The sequence below is a fragment of the Podarcis filfolensis genome (assembly GCF_964270895.1).
Source record: "Podarcis filfolensis genome assembly, chromosome: 9".
Taxonomy (NCBI): Eukaryota; Metazoa; Chordata; class Lepidosauria; order Squamata; family Lacertidae; genus Podarcis; species Podarcis filfolensis.
The window spans coordinates 18,462,490-18,482,437 of NC_139610.1; the positions used below are offsets into that span (position 1 = coordinate 18,462,490).

Here is a 19,948-nt window from a genome sequence, read left to right on the forward strand (position 1 = left end):
CCATAGTCAAAACAAAAAAATTTTTTTTCCTTCCAGTAGCACCTTAAAGACCAACTAAGTTAGTTCTTGGTATGAGCTTTCGTGTGCATGCACACTTCTTCAGAAGTGTATCTGAAGAAGTGTGCATGCACACGAAAGCTCATACCAAGAACTAACTTAGTTGGTCTTTAAGGTGCTACTGAAAGGAAAAAAATTTTTTTTGTCAAGTCTATACAGTTCAGCAAATGAAGAACGTATGTCTCCTTTCCCCGTTCCTACTAATGAAATGTCTTAGGGACTGCAGAACATTTATTCTTACCTATAAGGCACCAACCACACAGGGCGCAGGTAGACCAAGGCCAGAAAGACAGCATTAGTCCATGAGCCAGTCCTAAGAGAACGGCGCCTCTGTAAAAATGAGAGAACAGGGAATTATTGCATTTTTCGAAAGAAACAACTCAAAGAGAAGGCACAAGCTAAACTTAATTCCTTTCTTTTCCTCTGGCCTGAATCTGAAGAGGATTTGGACAAGCAAGTTGTTATGGATAGACTAGCTAAATATTTCCCAGCCAGTTACAGTCAGTTTTATTGTAACAAGCAGTGCCCGACTTTATAGCAAGGGTGGAGCAGGAAGGAGGTGCAATTTGACAGCCGTGTCTGAGATTTTGCACCCTCTTTCAACTGTATGCTAGACTGCAGACCATTTATGTTACCAGTGGTCCACAAGCTTTACCCAGGTGGTCCATGGCATGTCTGTGGATTTGTGGTTGAGGATGGGAAATGGCAGATCCATTGCATTCAATATTCACATTGATTTTTAACTGCAACCAGTGGAGTGGACATAATCCTGTTTTCTAAATATGCATGTCCAGCCTGCACAGTATTCTGTTGTCTGAATAGGGCTCCTGAGTCACACAGATGCTCTTACGAAGGCTGTGTTAGTAATAGCAGCAGCAGCAGCAACAACAACAACAATTTATTATTTATACCCCGCCCATCTAGCTGGGTTTCCAGAGCCACTCTGGGTGGATCCCAACAGAATATTAGAAGCACAATAAAACATCAGACATTAAAAACTTCCCTAAATAGGGCTGCCTTCAGATGTCTTCTAAAGGTCAGGTAGTAGTTTATTTCCTTCACATCTGAGGGGAGGGTGTTCCACAGGGCAGGCGCCACTACCGAGAAGGCCCTTGCCTGGTTCCCTGTAACCTCACTTCTCACAGTGAGGGAACCACCAGAAGGCCCTCGGAGCTGGACCTCAGTGTCCGGGCAGAATGATGGGGGTGGAGATGCTCCTTCAGGTATACTGGACCGAGGCCATTTAGGGCTTTAAAGGTCAGCACCAACACTTTGAATTGTGCTCGGAAACGTCCTGGGAGCCAATGTAGGTCTTTCAGGACCGGTGTTGTATAGTCTCATTGAATTTGTAGGGACTTGCATCTAATTAACATGCTTTGAATTGTGCTACACACTACCTAAAAACCCCAATAGCTTCGCTATCAAGGAACGTGAGCTGATAACCATTCCAAATATGAAAGACAAAACATGGAAATGGTTTTATCAACCTTGTAACCTGATACCCTCAGGCAGTAAAAAATTAAATAACACAATGATGGTAATAATTCACTTGCCACCCTACACCCCAAATGAGAACTTAGCCCCACCCCTCCCAATTGTATCATGCATCTCTTTAGTCCCAAGGGGATGAGGCACATGTGTGTCATTAAAGCCAATACCAGTTTATATGTAGGGATTACTGTCCAGGGTTGCTTTGGAACTTGTTGTGTTGTTACCAGAATTTCATGACCTCCAAGCTCCACCTGTTCGGGATTTGATATTTTTAACTTGCTTAATAAAATACTAGGAGAGCACACACTTTACCCATGTGGATTAGGATCTGGCCCAGGTTGCGGGTGTCCACTCACTGCCCATCTGGAAACTAGAGAGACCTCTCCAAAAATCCAGAAGGTGAGGAACATTAGGCTGCCAAAAGCTGTCCCTGACAAAAACCAGTTGGAACCATGAATGGTTTCCTTTGCTGCGTTTCCAATCTTGTTTGCTTCTTGTTTTTGGCTTTTAGTACCTTAAAAAAGTGGAAAACATTGATTCAGCAAATCAAGGACTCAGCTACACAGCTGCAAATAAAATGTTTTAAAAGTGTTGTAAAGTGCAATATACAAATGCAACACTAGATGGCGACAGCAAGCTATGCAAAATTCAATCTATTTTTCAAAACTTTTTTTAACAAGCATTTCACAGCGTTTTTTTATATGTGTGTAGATTACACCCAAGAGTATGAAGTCATAAGTGTTCAGAAATTTCTAAGAAGATTTTTACATAACACAAAAGACACGGTTAAGAGGGTCTCTAATGGCAATTCTAATAGTATAAACACTGACAACTGGGAAACACTGGCCTGCAAGCGCTCCAATTGGAGAACAGCCTTTACCAAAGGTGTCATGGACTTTGAAGACACTCCAATTCAGGACGAAAGGGAGAAATGTGCTAAGAGGAAGGCACACTTGGCAAACCCTCACCATGATCAACTCCCACCCAGAAACCTATGTCCCCACGGTGGAAGGATGTGCAAATCCAGAATTGGCCTCCACAGTCACTTACAGACTCACTCTTAAGATCGTGTTCATGGAAGACAATTTTACTTGGCTACGAGGAATCGCCAAAGAATAAAGAAGAAGGAGTGATGGTGATGGGAGGAATGGAGGCAGGTATCAGGGGTGATCCCTTCGGAGGCACAGAGTCCCCAGCAATTGCTTGAGGATGCTTCCTCCTGATGCCAGGCCTGATAATAGAGGAAGTTGGAGGTTAGGGTGCCCGTGAGACAGCGGAGGAAGGCAAAAGTCCTGAGGAACAGAGAGGAAGATGAAACAGAGGCAAGGGGAATTAAAGATGGGGTTGGACAGGGAGATAAATTAGGATTACCATTCGCCCATTCACTCAGTCGTAGCTCATATTTATGGTCATGTTTTTCCACACATACCACCCCCAAAATTCTGCTGAGGATATACAAAGAAAGGAATGGCTTCATTTTGAATTGTCACCTGTATATGTTCGCTCAAGTGCTGCTACGAAGCCTAGGACAGTTATAGTAACATTGGCAGTTGTACAGTTCCATACTGGGTTTAACGATGTATAGCAAATCCGAAGAACAAGAAGAAGAATTTTTCCTAGTATAAATCCCCAGATTCTGCAGTATCTGTAAAAGCAGAACATTTAAACATATATATTTTTAAGGAATGCGCAAACAAATAAGCTAAAATAGCTGTAGTATTAAGCAGAAATCTGCTTTAAGATTAAAGCTTTTTCACGGTTTTCGATTACTGTCAAAGAAGACAGCTTGCTACTTATAATGCAAGATTTGCGCCCTCTTTTACAATACCTTTGTAAAGAATTGCCAGACCACCATGTTACTGTCTGAACTACCAACGATGAAGAAACACCCATGGCCAAGATGAAGAGTCGAAGGTAAGCATTTGGAGCGTGGTATGAAAGAATGCTCCCTGTAATGAGAAACACATTAAAAAAATAAAAATAAAAATTGTATAATATAGCTACAGTTGAGCACTATTAACACCCATTTGTTCCAACGGGAGAATAAAGCATGCAACTGTCTCCCCCTTTGAAATCAGTGAACGTAGAGGTTCTTAGATGATGCCCTAAACAAATAAATGTAATTCTCCCCCCGCTCTTAATAATTTCATTGCCTGATCTTTTGCATGCTTTCTCAAAAGCAGTAAACCCCCACAAAATCCTGTTGTTACAGTGTTGTTGGTTGATAATGCCATTGGCTGCTCTACCTCAGCTTGAATAAAGACTGTTCATTGTCCTATTCTCTAAGAGCTGAGAGCCATGTTCAGCAAACTCATGCAGTAGAGTCCCTATATTATTAATAATAATAATAATAATAATAATAATAATAATAATAATAATAATATCATTGCATGTAGAAAACTAGTGAATCTGGGAGAGGGTAAATTCCTAAATGAGTGGTTAGCAAATTTCTCTTGACTCAATTCAGAACTAACCCGGTAAGAACAAAGTTTCTCAGTGTGCAGTCGGGGAAAAGTTTCTCTGTTATCTGAGAGAGCTCCCCTGGCAGGTATATGTGAATATTCCTATTAAAGAAGATAAGAGAATTTTAGATACAGGTGTCTCCCCACTTATGCGCGGTGCCGGGAAATAATTAAATAAAACAATTTAAATTGCAAAAAGGAGTGAAAGGGGGAAAAACAAAAAACGTCCTGAAAAGAGCAGGAATACTGCAAAAATGGCACGAGCACCATCAGCAAGTGAAATCTGACCCACAGCCAAGCACTTCAGGGCAGGAGCGGATCTACTATGAAACCGATGAAGTTTAAACTTCAGGACTCCTAATCCTGGAGGGACCCCAGAAGCGACTTTAGTTCACATTGCTTAAAAATGTTGGGTCTACTCTAGGAGATCCCTTATGAGCATAGCTGTCAACTTTTCCCTTTTCTTGCGAGGAATCGTATTCGGAATAAGGGAATTTCCCTTTTAAAAAAGGGAAACGTTGACAGCTATGCTTATGAGTCACCCAACACAAATTTATTAATGTTTCGTTGTATATATTTCAACCATCCCGAAGTTTGAGAGACAGTAGCAATGGAGTTGTAAAGGTGTGCTGATCTGTCGTGGAACAATCCCATTGCAGAAGATAACAGTGGTTACCCAGACCTCATTGCTGGTTGTGAAGGGGGGGCCATGACAATTTGAGCTTCAGAGCCCCTGAAATGTAGGTCTGCCACTCCTTCATGGTCCTGTCTACCTCTGAATCACAGCCAGGCACTTTGGGGTACCGGTCTACTCTCCTTTTCGTCGTTTCCACATTGTCCTCCAGCAATGAGGAAAACTGAGAGCCACCATTGTGACCATTCATGCCAGTCTGGTAGGCACTGCTGGCTTTTTTAAAGGGTTTCCAGAGGTTTAGAGAGTGTTTACAGGCTTTTTAGATGGTGTTCCCCACTATACGTGATTTCACATATACACACAGTAGCCGGGAATGTAACCCCTGTGTAAGTTGGGAGACACTTGCTTAGAAGAAGAACAATGGCGTATTTTTATTTTTTGCTAGAAAGAGTAATGTGAGTTGGCCCAACTGGTCAGGTGATCTGAACACAGAAAAGAATTAGTGTTTCACTGGGATATTAAAAGTTAATACGAAATGACTTTTGTTCAGAGGCCTAAAAGCAACTAATTATATGAACAGTGATACATTTGCATAATCTAATATTACGTTCCAAGTTTAAGGAGACTCTTTAGAAGAAATGGCACTCCATTATTAACATAGCTGAGAATTATTTGTATTCCAAACAAGGCAATTACAGCTTTATGATGGGGAGACAGAATAGAAAGGTGTTAAATCAATAGATACACTGGCCTGGTCCCATGTTTGTCAGTAAGATTTATTCCGCAGGCCCACACCCTGAAACTTGAAAGTAGGATAAACCCTGATACTTGAAAGTAGTCCCACCGGTAGCTGTGGAATGCCTTAGTGAATGTGCTGAATTTTAACTGTCTCTATTCTCTTTCCTAGAAGGCTGATCGCCGAAGAATTGATGCTTTTGAATTATGGTGTTGGAGGAGGCTCTTGAGAGTCCCATGGACTGCAAGAAGATCAAACCGATCCATTCTTAAGGAAATCAGCCCTGAGTGCTCACTGGAAAGACAGATCCTGAAGCTGAGGCTCCAATACTTTGGCCACCTCATGAGAAGAGAAGACTCCCTGGAAAAGACCCTGATGTTGGGAAAGATGGAGGGCACAAGGAGAAGGGGACGACAGAGGACGAGATGGTTGGACAGTGTTCTCGAAGCTACCAGCATGAGTTTGACCAAACTGCGGGAGGCAGTGGAAGTCAGGAGTGCCTGGCGTGCTCTGGTCCATGGGGTCACAAAGAGTCAGAAACGACTAAATGACTAAACAACAACAACAACATTCTCTTTCCTGTAGTTTTTACTGTTCTTTCCTTGGCATAATGCTAGCAACTGCTCAGATCTCAGTTGTGTTTTAGTGGTGGCAATAGTGACTGATGAAGAACCTAAGGAGAGCCTGCAGAATGAGGCCAGTGGCTCATCTAGTCCAGCAACCAGCCAGCAGCAATGGACCTTGGGTCTCAAATTTCAGTGGTGCCCTGTGTGACACCAAAATTTGGAGGGCTTCCATTCTACATCATAGTTGCAGCACCCGCACCCCTGGGCTGCTCCCAATGCTCCATGCCCAGTGTGACTGAACCGGTTACACTTCCCTGAATCTGCCTGTGCAGCCAGAAACCTTTGGGAAGCTTCTTAGCAAGATGTGGGTACAACTCTCCCCTCTTGCAGTATCCATGGTTAGCACTAACCATGGTTTATTGCCTTAACCCTGGTTAAGACTGCAAATGTACAGTACAGTGGTACCTCGGGTTAAGTACTTAATTCGTTCCGGAGGTCTGTACTTAACCTGAAACTGTTCTTAACCTGAAGCACCACTTCAGCTAATGGGGTCTCCTGCTGCTGCTGCGCCGCCGGAGCATGATTTCTGTTCTCATCCTGAAGCAAAGTTCTTAACCTGAAGCACTATTTCTGGGTTAGCAGAGTCTGTAACCTGAAGCGTCTGTAACCTGAAGCGTATGTAACCCAAGGTACCACTGTAGTCATTGATAGCTTTACTTCCAGGAATTCAGCTAATCCTCCTTGAAAGACATAAACCGCGAATTTGGATGTCTATGTGAAATAATTGCCCATCTTGCCATTTAAATGCTAATATGGTTTGAAAAGTTCGGCCTGACACCTTGTTGTTGCCAAGCTTTTTGAAGAAACTTTAGAATTACAAAAGTGGACTTACCAATCATGCTTAGCCTTAGCAAGGCTAGAATGTGCTTCTTGTTGGCCAACCTCCAGAGTGGACCAATCATCAGAAACATCGGAGAGAATAGAGCAAGAGCAAAAACCTCTAAGCCAGTAAGTTCCAATGTTTGTAAAGGGAAAAAATAGATCATTGGTGGAAGGGCATGATAAAGAGACCAGGAAGCATAACCTGAAAGAAAGGAGAAAATTGCAGAGTGAAATTTATCTGATTTTCTAAATACTGTTATGAGTTTGTGCAGAAGCCTTCTAACCCTGGTTCCAGCAAATGTTAAAATATAAGCCAGGTTAGCTTCCTGTGTTGAGGTGATAGCCTGGGTAATGAGCCATTAAGGGAAACAAAGGAAAGGGGTTCTTTGCGAGAGGGGAAATGGGTCAGCCCCCCTCCACCAGCTCACAGTAAATTAGAAAGATGAAGCAGGGTTAAGATTAGAGTTTTGCAATGATGTGATTTAGAAAAAAGCAGCAAGCTAGAGAGAGTCATGGCTGATTTCTGCCTAAATCCAAGGTTGTCGCTAGGGGAGAAACAAGACCCTTTTAGGATGTTAATGCTGTGAACCCCTCCATCGTAGGTTCGGGTTGTAAAGGTAAAGGGACCCCTGACCATCAGGTCCAGTCGTGGCCAATTGCGGTGCTCATCTCGCTTTGTTGGCTGAGGGAGCCGGCGTACAGCTTTCGGGTCATGTGGCCAGCATGACTAAGCCGCTTCTGGCGAACCAGAGCAGCGCACGGAAACACCATTTACCTTCCCACCGGAGCGGTACCTATTTATCTATTTGCATTTTGACGTGCTTTCGAACTGCCAGGTTGGCAGGAGCAAGGACCGAGCAACGGGAGCTCACCCAGTCGCGGGGATTCAAACTGCCGACCTTCTGATCGGCAAGTCCTAGGCTCTGTGGTTTAACCCACAGCGCCACCTGCGTCCCAACGGGTTTGGGTTGTATATATGTGTAAATAAACCATATATCATACAGACACCACAGTCTCATTCCAAAAGGAAACACAGACCCTGGGTAAGTGCCTGGAACTCCTGGAATCTTCCACCCCTTGGATATTGGGGTGGCATGCAACAATATTATTTGGGTACCAAACCTGAAAGCTACATTAAATTACAAACCTATTGTTTCTTTCTGCTGGTGGTGTATTGGCCTTTCATAGCAGTGGGAGAGTTTCTCCAGTCTCTATTCTACATGAGTTAATCAGTCACAGAAATAATAAATCCATCACTTTTCTTTGCGTTAAAAGTTTATTGTGATACCGTTTGTTGAAATAAGGGTGAGTGGGCACATGAATGACAGAAGCAGTCTGCTGATAGACAACCCTTGGCTATTTCAAAAGGACCATGGTAGACATTCATTGCGGGGGAAAGATTCACCATCATGATATCACCCTCCTAAACTATGTTCTTCAGCTCATATCTACCACCTTCCCAGTTGGGGCCTAGCAGCATTTCCTACATTAAATGCAGCCATGAGCTATTGTGCTTTGCTGATACTGAGTTGTCGACTCATTGCTCAAAAGAGGGTGAATATTCATTTTTAAAACTGAAGCTCTGAACTTAAGAAGTAATTTTAAAATCTGTCTGGGTGTCTCTGAAATCTTACACACAGGTGTAACTTGAGCAGCTGTCCCGCGAGGGTCCTTGAAGGAGATGATTTTGACATGGGGCCAAAGCAGGAAGTCTCCGTTGGCTTCAGAAGCTGCATTGTCCTGGCACCTGACTCAGAAAATGACACTAAGCCTGGCAGAAAGTTTTGGTAGTCCAAGTGCTTAACTACTTCACAGAAGAGAGGGAATGAAAGACTTCTTTGACTCTCCGTCTTCCGCTGGACATGCAAGGAGCTGACATTCATTGGCATTCAAGGATCACGGCATCCATTGACAGACATTTTAAACCATGCCCACCCAAGACTGAGGAAAAACGAGCCTTCACTCAATAGATCATGTCCCTGTATTGGAACCCAAAATCATTAGAACACATTCTCCATAAGAAATGTGATTATATGTCATAGAATCCTGGAATTGTAGAGTTGGAAGAGGACCCCAAGGATCATCTATTCTAACCCTCTGTAATGCAGGGGTCGAACCAGCCACCAAGGCATTATATCAGCACCATGCTCTAACCAACTGAGCTATCCAAAACCTGCGTTTGAAGCTTTAGGCTAAAATCCTAATCCCATTTACCTGAATTCAATAGGATTTACTCCTCAGAGCATCTAAGGTAACAAGCATTCAACACAAATGCACTGTATAATGGGAAAATTATTTGCAAAAATGTCTGTACAGTGATACCTTGGTTCTCGAACTTAATCCATTCTGGGAGTCCATTCAACTCCCAAAACTGTTTGAAAACCAAGGCGCTGCTTCCGATTGGCTGCAGGAGCTTCCTGCAGTCAAGCGGAAACCACGTCAGACGTTTGGCTTCCAAAAAACATTTGCAAACTGGAACCCTTACTTACAGGTTTGCAGCATTCAGGAGCCAATTTGTTCGGGAGCCAAGCCATTTGAGAACCAAGGTACCACTGTATTAGGAGAAATTTGCACAAGGATGCAGATGAATTTTCGTTAGGACTAAAAAAATCTCAAACAGACATGGAGAGCTGCGATTAATATTGGAAAAATAAGATACTGTGAAAAACTGAAATTAACAGATACACCTATCCTGATCCCATTGAGTTCACTGGGACCTACACTCAGGTAATTGTGTATAGGATTGCAGTATAATTCACCATTACAGTTCACAACACTCAATATGAAAAAAAAATCTTCGGTTGTGCCTAGGCAAACAAAGCCGCTCCATACTGATAGGAAGACAATCTAACCTTGATCATTCTCAAGAGCAAATCATGCTATGAACTGAGAAATAAATGTATCCCTGGGAGTTACATGATAGGAAAAGAAAAAAATATAGTGCTACCACATTTCCTGAGAAGTACAACATTATAGGTTTTGCTTTATTTTGTATGACGAGCACTGGAGATGTATGTTTGGTGTATGTGTGTGCTTTGCAATAGCTATTTCATTTGCAAGTATTCAGGCAGAGCATACTGGAAGCAAACAGACCCTGAAAGCAGGTAGCACAATCACAAATCCTGCATTCAATCCCAAAGAACAATTGTGGCTCATGGATGCTTCCTGTTTAGGTACCGTAACTCAGCTGAAAATTCTCAGCTGTTTGTCAGAGGCATAGAGAACACAGGATGGTGGTACACTCCTCTTTTAAACCTAGGTGTTCCCAGGTAATATAGAAAATTAGGGCCCTTCCAGACTTTATTTCTGTAGGTGTATGCTGCAACATGTTGCTAAGGCAATAAAAGACCTCATATGGTCTCCAGTAATATAATGTGAGCCTACTGGAGGGAGAGTTATCCAGGAATATAAGCCACAAAGTCAATTTATCCCTCACCCACATACACTTTTTGCTTTTAAAATTGTGCTCACTTATTATGTGATTGGATCAGATCTGGGTTTAAACAGCTGAGTCTAAGGGCTAATCACGCTTATCCTTTTCCTGCTCTTTCCAGGCAGAGGTCTGTATTTGAATGCTCCATATCTGAGTGGGTTTTGTCTTTTTGGTTTCTTTGCCCTGAGCTTTTGCCATGAATACCTGCTCTTTAAAGCTGAATCAGAGCAAATGTCAAATCAACGTTTTCCACATGTGTTCCGATTGAGCTTTAAAGAGTGGGATTTCATGGGGCAAGTTCTGAAGCAAAAAAAGGGGGGTATTCTGAAACACGGGATGCGGGTGGCGCTGTGGGTTAAACCACAGAGCCTAGGACTTGCTGATCAGAAGGGCGGCAGTTCGAATCCCCACGACGGGGTGAGCTCCCTTTGCTCAGTCCCTGCTCCTGCCAACCTAGCAGTTCGAAAGGACGTCAAAGTGCAAGTAGATAAATAGGTACCGCTCCGGCAGAAAGGTAAACGGCGTTTCCGTGCGCTGCTCTGGTTCGCCAGAAGTGGCTTAGTCATGCTGGCCACATGACCCGGAAGCTGTACGCTGGCTCCCTCGGCCAGTAAAGCGAGATGAGCGCAGCAAGCCCAGAGTCGGCCACGACTGGACCTAATGGTCAGTGGTCCCATTACCTTTACCTTACTCTGAAACACAGAGATTTAAATACAATGCTTAGAAAGACCTTCACCCCCTGCAACAAGTGTGGATAAGCCCTGAGCCATTATGTGTAGTTGTGAGCCTGACTTTGTCTCCAAATTTACATTGCTATTCTTTTATAACCTTCACCCCCTGCAACACACAAACACTAGTTAGAGATCCCAGTCTTACAGGTAAATTTTCAATTACACAAAACAAGAAATCATTCATCCAGCAGCAACTATACTACTACTTTTTTTGAGAGCCAATTCTCAAATTCTTATTCATTAGCAATTTAGATTGAAAATATTAATCGAAGCACATGTGTTTTTCCCTAACCTGGAACATAGGATATTTGCTCTAGAAATATTCCCTTTAAAAACAAAAACAAAAAACAGCAGAGCAATTTGTCAACATAGCAACACTTTTAAACTCTATAATCAATCAGGAGGAGTGTCAAATCGAACTAAGAGATGCTTTTAAAACAGTGAATTAAAAAGCTGCTTACAATTATTATCTTGGAGCTTTTAAGTATTCAACATAGGCTGGAAATATTACGTACCCAAGAATGTTTCCACCAGGATTTCTTTCCAAAGAAAAGCCATTCCTTCACGATATATTTCTCTTCCTTTGCTGTCTACAACTTGTTATACTAATCCCAGACAACTGAGAAAAGACTTTCCTCAAGATGGATTTAAGTTTTTATGGAGGCTAATGTCAGAGCTAGAGTGTTAGACCTGCCCTGGCCAATCCACACCTGTCATAAAACTGCTTCTTGTGGGATGGACCCAAAAGCACCTGAGCCCAACAGCAACATCTAGTGTCAAAAGAAGGAGATGCTCCTGACGATTCCCTGTGAATGCCAAGCAGCTGCCACATTTGGCACACTTTAGAACTCGGAACATGAATGGAGCTACACACCTTCTGCGTTTTTACTGCCGATTCCTTTGAGACGAACTGCCAATTTACTTTATTCTCATGCAGGCCACACCCATGTATAACCTCAGTCATGTTATTTTATTGCATTGCAGAGGTGAGAGTTTGGGGTTTTGGGGTTTTTTTTGTTTCTCAGCTTGTCAGGCAATGGAATCTTCCCTCTTTTCCTACAACAAGCCGACTTGGCATTGTCTCTATGAGAAACGGAAAGCTCAGAGCCTCCAAGTGTCCTTATTTTCCAGGGACAGTCCTGGATTTGCAGAAGCCGTCCCAGTTTCTGATTTGATCCCAGAATGTCCTGCTTTTCCTTAAAGGTAAAGGGACCCCTGACCAATGAAGACATACCCTCCAACATTTCTCCGATGAAAATAGGGACGGCCCATTCCATATGGATAATTTTACTATTTATACCCCACACATCTTACTGGGTTGGCCTAGCCACTCTGGGCAGCTTCCAACATATACTGTATAGAAACAGAATAAAACATTAAACATTTTTTAAAAACCCTCCCTATGCAGGATTGCCTTCAGATGGCTCGGAGGTCGGATAACTCCAACCGTCCAACATTTCTCCAATGAAAATAGGGACATCCTAAGGAAAAGTGGGACATTCTGGGATCAAATCAGAAACTGGGACAGCTTCTCTAAATCAGGAACATCCCTGGAAAATAGGGACACTTGGAGGGTCTGTGAGGAGGATAGATACCATCTAACAGTATCACCCAGGCACCTCCACCGGCTTCAGCATAAAACATCTGGAGGGCACCAGGTTGAAAAAGGCTGCCCTGTCCAGGATGAAATACAACATGTCTTGCTCCCAGAAAAATGTGCCTAGGATTGCTAACTACAAGTTCATTTAATTACCTTGTTTGCTTACTTTGCCACAGTCTCTGGGTGCAAATCACCCATCAATCCTGGATTTAGTAAAAGTTTGCTTAAACTGTACCAAACATGGAAATCCATGGTCTCGGCTTAGGCTAACAAGCCAGGCCAGCCGGGCAGATTGTGGGCTGTGTGCAAAAGACCACTTTAAAACATTGCAAGGTCACTTTTTCTCATTGTGTTTCAAAACAGATTTGCAGTCCACTGTACACATCCACACAGTTTGCTGTGTACTGAAGCTGTCGACCCTGTCTCTGCCCCTGGAAATAAACTTCACATCCTTTGTATATGCACGCAGGTGTTTATTTAGTGTTTCAACTATACACACTTTGGATTTACTGCACGTAGAGTAAGCTCATGAAGTTATGAAGTCTGTTTGAAGCTGTTTGAAGCTGGCCTGGGGGAAAGCACATTAAAACGCAGTATTTCTGGAGAAACTGCAAGATGCCTGTGCACTGAGGGCACTGCTGCGTGTACATGGATTGAAAATACAGGGATGGGAGCACACCAGAGGCAGGGTAAAGGGTAATGTGTACACAGACTCAGTGTCAATGTGAACGCATGAAATATGTATAAGTCATTGTTTTGGCAGATACCTATCTGAGCAAGGAAAAAAACACTTGTTGTAGCATGTTTGAGTAAAGCTGGCAATACGTACTACATCCCCTCGGGATCAGATTTTATAAGTTGATTTATAATCAGATTAAGTCACGTGGCAGTCACAAATGAGGAAAACACAGTGGCAAGCTTTGAGGCGCACCCTGTATCTATCTAGCTGTTCAGGCTGTTATAACAGGCACATTCAGAGCTGATCACAGTGTTTGACATAGTCTGCTTCTGGTAGCCTTCGAGTACTTATAGCTTGTAAATGTAGCTAAAACAGAAATTAAAGCATTTTGTAAGATAAAGGAAGTCAAAGTCCACTCTCAGTGTCAATAGGTTTGCATTACTTCCTCATTTCTGGCCCATCACTTATTGCCAGAAGAATTAAGTAACTAGCAAAATGGACTGTGGGGACGTTTTCCCTTGCCCTAGTCTGCAATCATTTTGCCCCAGAAGCCAGAAGGTTTTGTGTTTGTTTTTGTTGTTGTTGTTGTTTTGCAGTTTTACCGCTTGCCTGCTTGCTCCTTATTTTTTCTCCCTTTTATCCTGCAGTGACATCGACACTTCACATAATAACCCCTTAAATATGCCACGTCATAACAATCTAAGGATTGCTTCGTGATTTTAAGAGCATACAGCTCACTCAGCTACAAACCTATGTAAACACATTACAGTGGTACCTCGGGTTAAGAACTTAATTTGTTCTGGAGGTCCGTTCTTAACCTGAAACTCTTCTTAACCTGAAGCACCACTTTAGCTAATGGGGCCTCCTGCTGCCACCGCGCCACCAGAGCATGATTTCTGTTCTCATCCTGAAGCAAAGTTCTTAACCCAAGGTAATATTTCTGGGTTAGCAGAGTCTGTAACCTGAAGCGTCTGTAACATGAAGCATATGTAACCCAAGGTACCACTGTACTGTTATTCAGGAGACAAGGAATTAAAATGTGTTTTCGTTTTAACAAACGTACTGTCATGAAAATACTCTGTACAGCTACAACCCATTTCTATATAGGACCTACATTCCCAAACTGTGTTCAGATTTCTTACAAATCATGTAAAGACACCCAGTCCATCCAAGAGCCTGTGCAAACATTCCAGACCCTCCAAGTGTCCCTATTTTCGGGGGGACAGTCCCAGATTTACAGATGCCATCCCAGTTTCTGATCTGATCCCAGAATGTCCCACTTTTCATGTTGGAGGGTGTATGTGACCCCTGAACCAACGAGATAAGTAACTAAACAACCTTTAGAAGACATCTGTTGTTGTTTTTTTCAATAATGTTTATTAAAATTTTCCAAAAATCCAGAAAAAAAGAAAGAAAAGAAAGAACAAAAAAGATTTTAAAAAAACCATTCACCGTTTACAACCTTATTTTCAATAACATATTTCCATGACTTCCCCACACCTCCCTCTCTTGTATTCCATTTCCAATTATTAGTTCAACAAGTTCTTATCCCCAATTTTTAACCTTATTATATTTAATTCATTGTTATATTTAGCTCATTTTATATAACCAATTTTAACTTATAAACATCCATCTTTGTACCTCAGTACCCATTCTTAGAATCTTTTTCTAAGGTCGACCCCAATACCCTTCCACGAATTCCCCATTTTAATACCCCTAACAAAATAAAATAAAAAAGATCAAAATATAATTATACACCCTTTGGATTCCCAATCCCCACCCCCCTTTTCCCGGTTTTGATCCCCCACCAATGTCTATCAGTCTATCTGCAGTCAGCCTGGAGATCTCACGTCCGAGGCTCGTAGTTCTCTCTCAATTCCTCTCTGCCGGTTTTTTTGATAGTCCTTTATATCAAACACCAAAACTCGGAGAAGCTCTGTCTCAGTAATGTCCATTTTTCTTCCAGCCAGATCTCCATATTTAAAAGTGGAGCTCAAATCTTGTTTCTTAATCCTTTTAAGTCCAAATGTCCCAAAAGCTCCAACTTCCATCTTGATCAGATTTATAATCCAAGAGTCTTCAGATCTCCTGGGGAGATCTCTCCATTCTTCATTCTCCAATTCAAACCAAATTTTCCTCATCCAGTTCTTATTTTCCTTTGTATCCTTCTTGACAGGCCTCTGGCTTTCCTTCATCTGTGGCATTGTTGCTCCTCCTTCCTTACTCTCCAACACATCATATATTTCTTTTCCCACTTTCTCAAGTTTCTAAAGTTTCTCTTCGTGTTCGGCTACCAAAACTTTTTGTTCCGCTGCAAGGGCCTTTTGTTCAATTGCAAAGACTTGAGTCAAGTCCCTTCCAAGTTCAGTAAGATTGTTTACGGTTTCATTCAGTGTTTTGACCCTTATAGCCAAAACATCATTTTGTTCTTGTAACTTTCCCAGGAGAAAGAAAGTCCTGTTTAGCTCCATCAGTATTTTTCCACTTGCATTGTAGTGTCCCAGAACCCCCTCTAGAGGGATTCTGGTTACTTAGTTCAAAAAACCAAAAGTCAAATTAGTTTGTATCAATTCTTCCTTGTTTCCAACAATTTATAACCAAATTGTAACAAATATATCCAGCAGAGACAACAGAAACAATGTTCTCTTTCTTTCCCAACTTTGACAGCTAGTTTGACAGCTGTCAAAATCTTCTATGTCTCTTAAACAGGCTCTCTCGCGGATCACTCCCGGATCCAGGGGGGGTTGCACTTCAACTCTTAAAAACAACTCTTATCCTCCAGCAAATAGCTTAAACTGCCAAGTCATGAAATTAATAACTTTTATCCAATAAAAAAGAAAATGTTCTCTCAACCTTAGTTAGCTAGTCCTTGCTTTAAAATGTTTACAAGGCGGGGAGACGGACTTCCTCTTTGCGCCTACCCCGTTCGTTCCAAATCCGAAAAAAAAAATTCCCTTTTAAATCCAATTTCCGTATTACTCACGGGTTGTTACTTTTAGTCCAGATATTTAAAGGAAGAAGTCAGTGCTCTCCGTCCATGGCATGCGGCTTCACTCAGCAGGGGAAGCAGAGGACTCTCAGCACCGCGTCGCTCCCCGTCCCCCGTTCCGCAGCCTTTAAAAAGGCTCCTTCGCGGGTCGGGGGGCGCAAAGGTGCCCACCGAGTCACCAAGTCCACAGGCTTCCATGCCTGTGGTTTCTAAGGGTCCCCGCGTCGCCGGCGCGTCAGGACCCGACCCCTGCTGAGCCGATTCCCTCCGGAGCTCGGAGGGAATCCGCCATTAGGCGATGGCGCTAACCCGGAAGTCCCCTTTTCATGTTGGAGGGTGTATGTGACCCCTGAACCAACGAGATAAGTAACTAAACAACCTTTAGAAGACATCTGAAGGTAGCTCTGTATAGGGAAGTGTGGGTCATTAGGAGGAAAAATAAGGTGGTGGCCAGTCATTAATCCCGTACCCCTCAACTGTCCTGGAAAAACCTGGACGTGCCGTTTTTTCACACGAGAGCACAGTGCTCATTTTGGTAACTGAGAACTCACCCTGAAAAAAGCACCTTTTCAGGGCTGCGATCTCATGCTGCACCCTCAACACAGGGAGTTAGCCTGGCCTATACTTTAACACTTGCTGGATCCAGGGGTTAGGATGATCTTGCATACAGAGTACTTCCTCCCCCCACCCCTAAAAAAAACCCACCTCATAACACTACTATACTTGCCAAATGTCACTTGAAAATATGCAATTTACGCACTGTTTCAGCAGGGCAAAATGTGAACTGAGCTACAACCTTTTACTCCAGTCTTTTCAACTTTCATGTTGGCAATTCTGACATATTTTTATCTATTTAAAAAAATCTGGTATCTCTGTTTCATTTTGTTGTTGCTGCTGCTGCTATGTGCTGTTTTTGCTGCTGTTTTATTGAGAGGACTACTTGTCATTTTCTTGTATGCTTTTAAATTAAGCTGCCTTGAGTTTGGGGTTTTTTTTCCATTCTAAGGTGGGATTAAAATGGGGTGATAAATATACAGTACACATGTATGCATTATATGCATTGGCAGCCAGGAGGTGGCAGTAAAGCATAATAGGAATTGCCTTTTCTGAACTGAAAACCAGTGAACCTCCATCGGTGCTAGCGATAAATCAAATATGAGGAGTGGCATGTGCTTTGCTCAGTGCCTGTTATTCCCAGCATCACGATGCTATTGCTAAGAATTAGGCTTGCTAATTATAGTTTCCTATAGAGTTACTTATGCTTGGTGTGCATGTCATGAGAAGAAAAATGTCACACAGGGAGAGAAGAAAAAAAGTGAAGGGGAAAACAATCGTAGGCCAAAAATATAGGACTATGTAATTCAAGGATGGCAAACTTGTGGTCTTCCAGACTTTGTTTGACTCCAAGCCCCATCAGCCCCAGCTAGCACAGACAATGGTCAGGGATGATTGGATTTGTAGTTCAGCAATGTCCAGAGCCTACAGATTCTCCATCCCTGATGTGTTTTGTTGAAACCAAACCAAGCCTAATGAGGAACAGTTGAGGGAGTTGGGTATGTTTGTCCAGGCATCCCCAACCTGAGGTCCTCCAGATGTTTTGGCCTACAACTCCCATGATCCCTAGCTAACAGGACCAGTGGTCAGGGATGATGGGAATTGTAGTCCAAAACATCTGGACCCATTGTTCGGTCCCAGCTCCTGCCTACCTAGCAGTTCAAAAGCACGTCAAGTGCAAGTAGATAAATAGGTACCACTCTGGCAGGAAGGTAAACGGCGTTTCCGTGCGCTGCTCTGGTTTGCCATGACCCGGAAGCTGTATGCCGGCTCCCTCGGCCAATAAAGCGAGATGAGCGCCGCAACCCCAGAGTCGGTCACGACTGGACCTAATGGTCAGGGGTCCCTTTACCTTTACCTTTACCTTACTTACTTATCTGCAATAGTATACATTTTTTGGCAGTGCTCCAGCAGCTATAAAGCTCTTTCCCAGACAAGAGCTATTCATGGCACAGGGCACTAGAAAACACCTTTCACACCCTTTCGGACTGCAGTGAAAACATCAGAGTTTATTTCTGAGTAAATATGCATAGGATCAGGCCGCATGTCTATTAACGGGAAGACAGTACTATACCTTTGCAAGATTTGCTTCAGGGAGTGGAGCACAAAGCCAGCAGCTGCGCCAGTATTTGCTCTCTTGGATTATTAGCACTCCAGATTTGCCTGTAACTAAGGGAGAAATCAGGTTAAAGGCAAAACCAAACAAGTCAGGTGGACTAAGGTGTGTTTCTGTTTTCAAAAGGTTTGCACGCACTCAAGTTTGGAAGCCTTTCTCTGTACGTTTGCATAACTCCCCACCCCGCATCAAATTTCCTTTCGGCTGCCTTCTGGAATAAGATTGTCTTCCCTATTTGTCATCAAAAATTGAGTTTAAATCTTTAGAACGCAAAATGATCAATGCAATCGTCAGGACTGAAACACAGCTACACAGCCTCAGAAAGTTTTCCCAACTAGACAACATCAGGAAGAACTTTCTGTCAGTAAGAGCTGTTGGTCACTGGAACAGACTCCCACGAGGTGGCAGACTCTCCTTCCTTGGAGGTGTTTAAGCAGAGATTGGATGGCCATCTGTCATGGATACTTTAGCTGAGATTCCTGCATTGAAGGGGGTTGGACTAGATGACCCTCAGAGTCCCTTCCAACTCTACAATTCTATTATTCCATTAAATCAGCATCTAATAAGTTTGTGTCTGTGGTAGCTACATGCACCCAATAACCTTATTATTTGAAATACAGTCATACCTTGGGTTGAAGTAGCTTCGGGAGAAGTATTTTTGGGTTGCGCGCTGCGGCGACCCAGAAGTAACTGAGCGTGTTACTTCCGGATTTCGTTGCTCACGCATGCGCAGACGGTCAAAATATCACGCACATGCGCAGAAGCGGCAAATCGTGACCCGCGCATGCACAGACGCAGGTTGTGTTCGCTTCTGGATGCAAACGGGGCTCCGGAACGGATCCCGGTCGCATCCAGAGGTATACTTTTTTTTTTTACTGTTTTATACTTTTTTATTTTTCTTTTTTGCAGCGCTCCAGCAGCTATAAAGCTCTTTCCTGGGGTGGAGCTATTCAGGGCACAGGGCACCAGAACCCACCCTCACGGTCCCTTCCAACTAGGGTTGCCACCTTTGTTCTGGCAAAATACAGGACAGACCTTGGAGGTTGAGGGGGGATGATATTATTATTATTATTATTATTATTATTATTATTATTATTATTATTATTTTATTATTTTATTTTTGTTGTTGTTGTTGTTGTTGTTGTTGTTGTTATTTTATTTTTGTTCATTTGGTGCTGAAGTGGCTTCAAAGCAATCCATTACCATCTATTGCGGCCTCACAGGATGGCCCCTCTGGGATTGGTCACATGCACACACCGGCACACAAAGTTGTAAATTTGTCTGAGCTTGGCTACAGATACATGACTTTGTTTTGCACCTTTCAATCACATGCATTTGGATATGATCCCTAACTTGGGAGGGGGGAGGGAGAGAGAGAGAGAGAGAGAGAAAGAAAGAAAGAAAGAAAGAAAGAAAGAAAGCAGACTGACTCAGCTATACAGCTGCAAATAAAACATTTTAAGTGTGTTTCAAGTGCAATATACAATGTGACATGAGACGGCGATGGTAAGCCTTATG

The 19,948-nt window shown here is 42.8% G+C and overlaps 1 protein-coding gene across 3 annotated transcripts in view; it reads right to left on the minus strand.

The window, feature by feature from the left end:
* CWH43 (cell wall biogenesis 43 C-terminal homolog) overlaps nt 1-19,948 on the minus strand; it is a 41,383-nt gene that overhangs the window by 16,432 nt on the left and 5,003 nt on the right. For all 3 annotated transcript variants that reach the window (XR_014551958.1, XM_083630395.1, XM_083630394.1), the window contains exons 3-8: nt 18,389-18,483; nt 6,839-7,030; nt 3,377-3,497; nt 3,039-3,193; nt 1,861-2,062; nt 299-387 (exon numbers count right to left, since the gene is read on the minus strand). Coding sequence is in view for 2 of the 3 variants with exons in the window: in XM_083630395.1 (XP_083486521.1) it covers nt 299-387; nt 1,861-2,062; nt 3,039-3,193; nt 3,377-3,497; nt 6,839-6,992 (721 nt within the window). In the remaining variant the exon portion in view is untranslated. The remainder of the gene's footprint in view (nt 1-298; nt 388-1,860; nt 2,063-3,038; nt 3,194-3,376; nt 3,498-6,838; nt 7,031-18,388; nt 18,484-19,948) is intronic.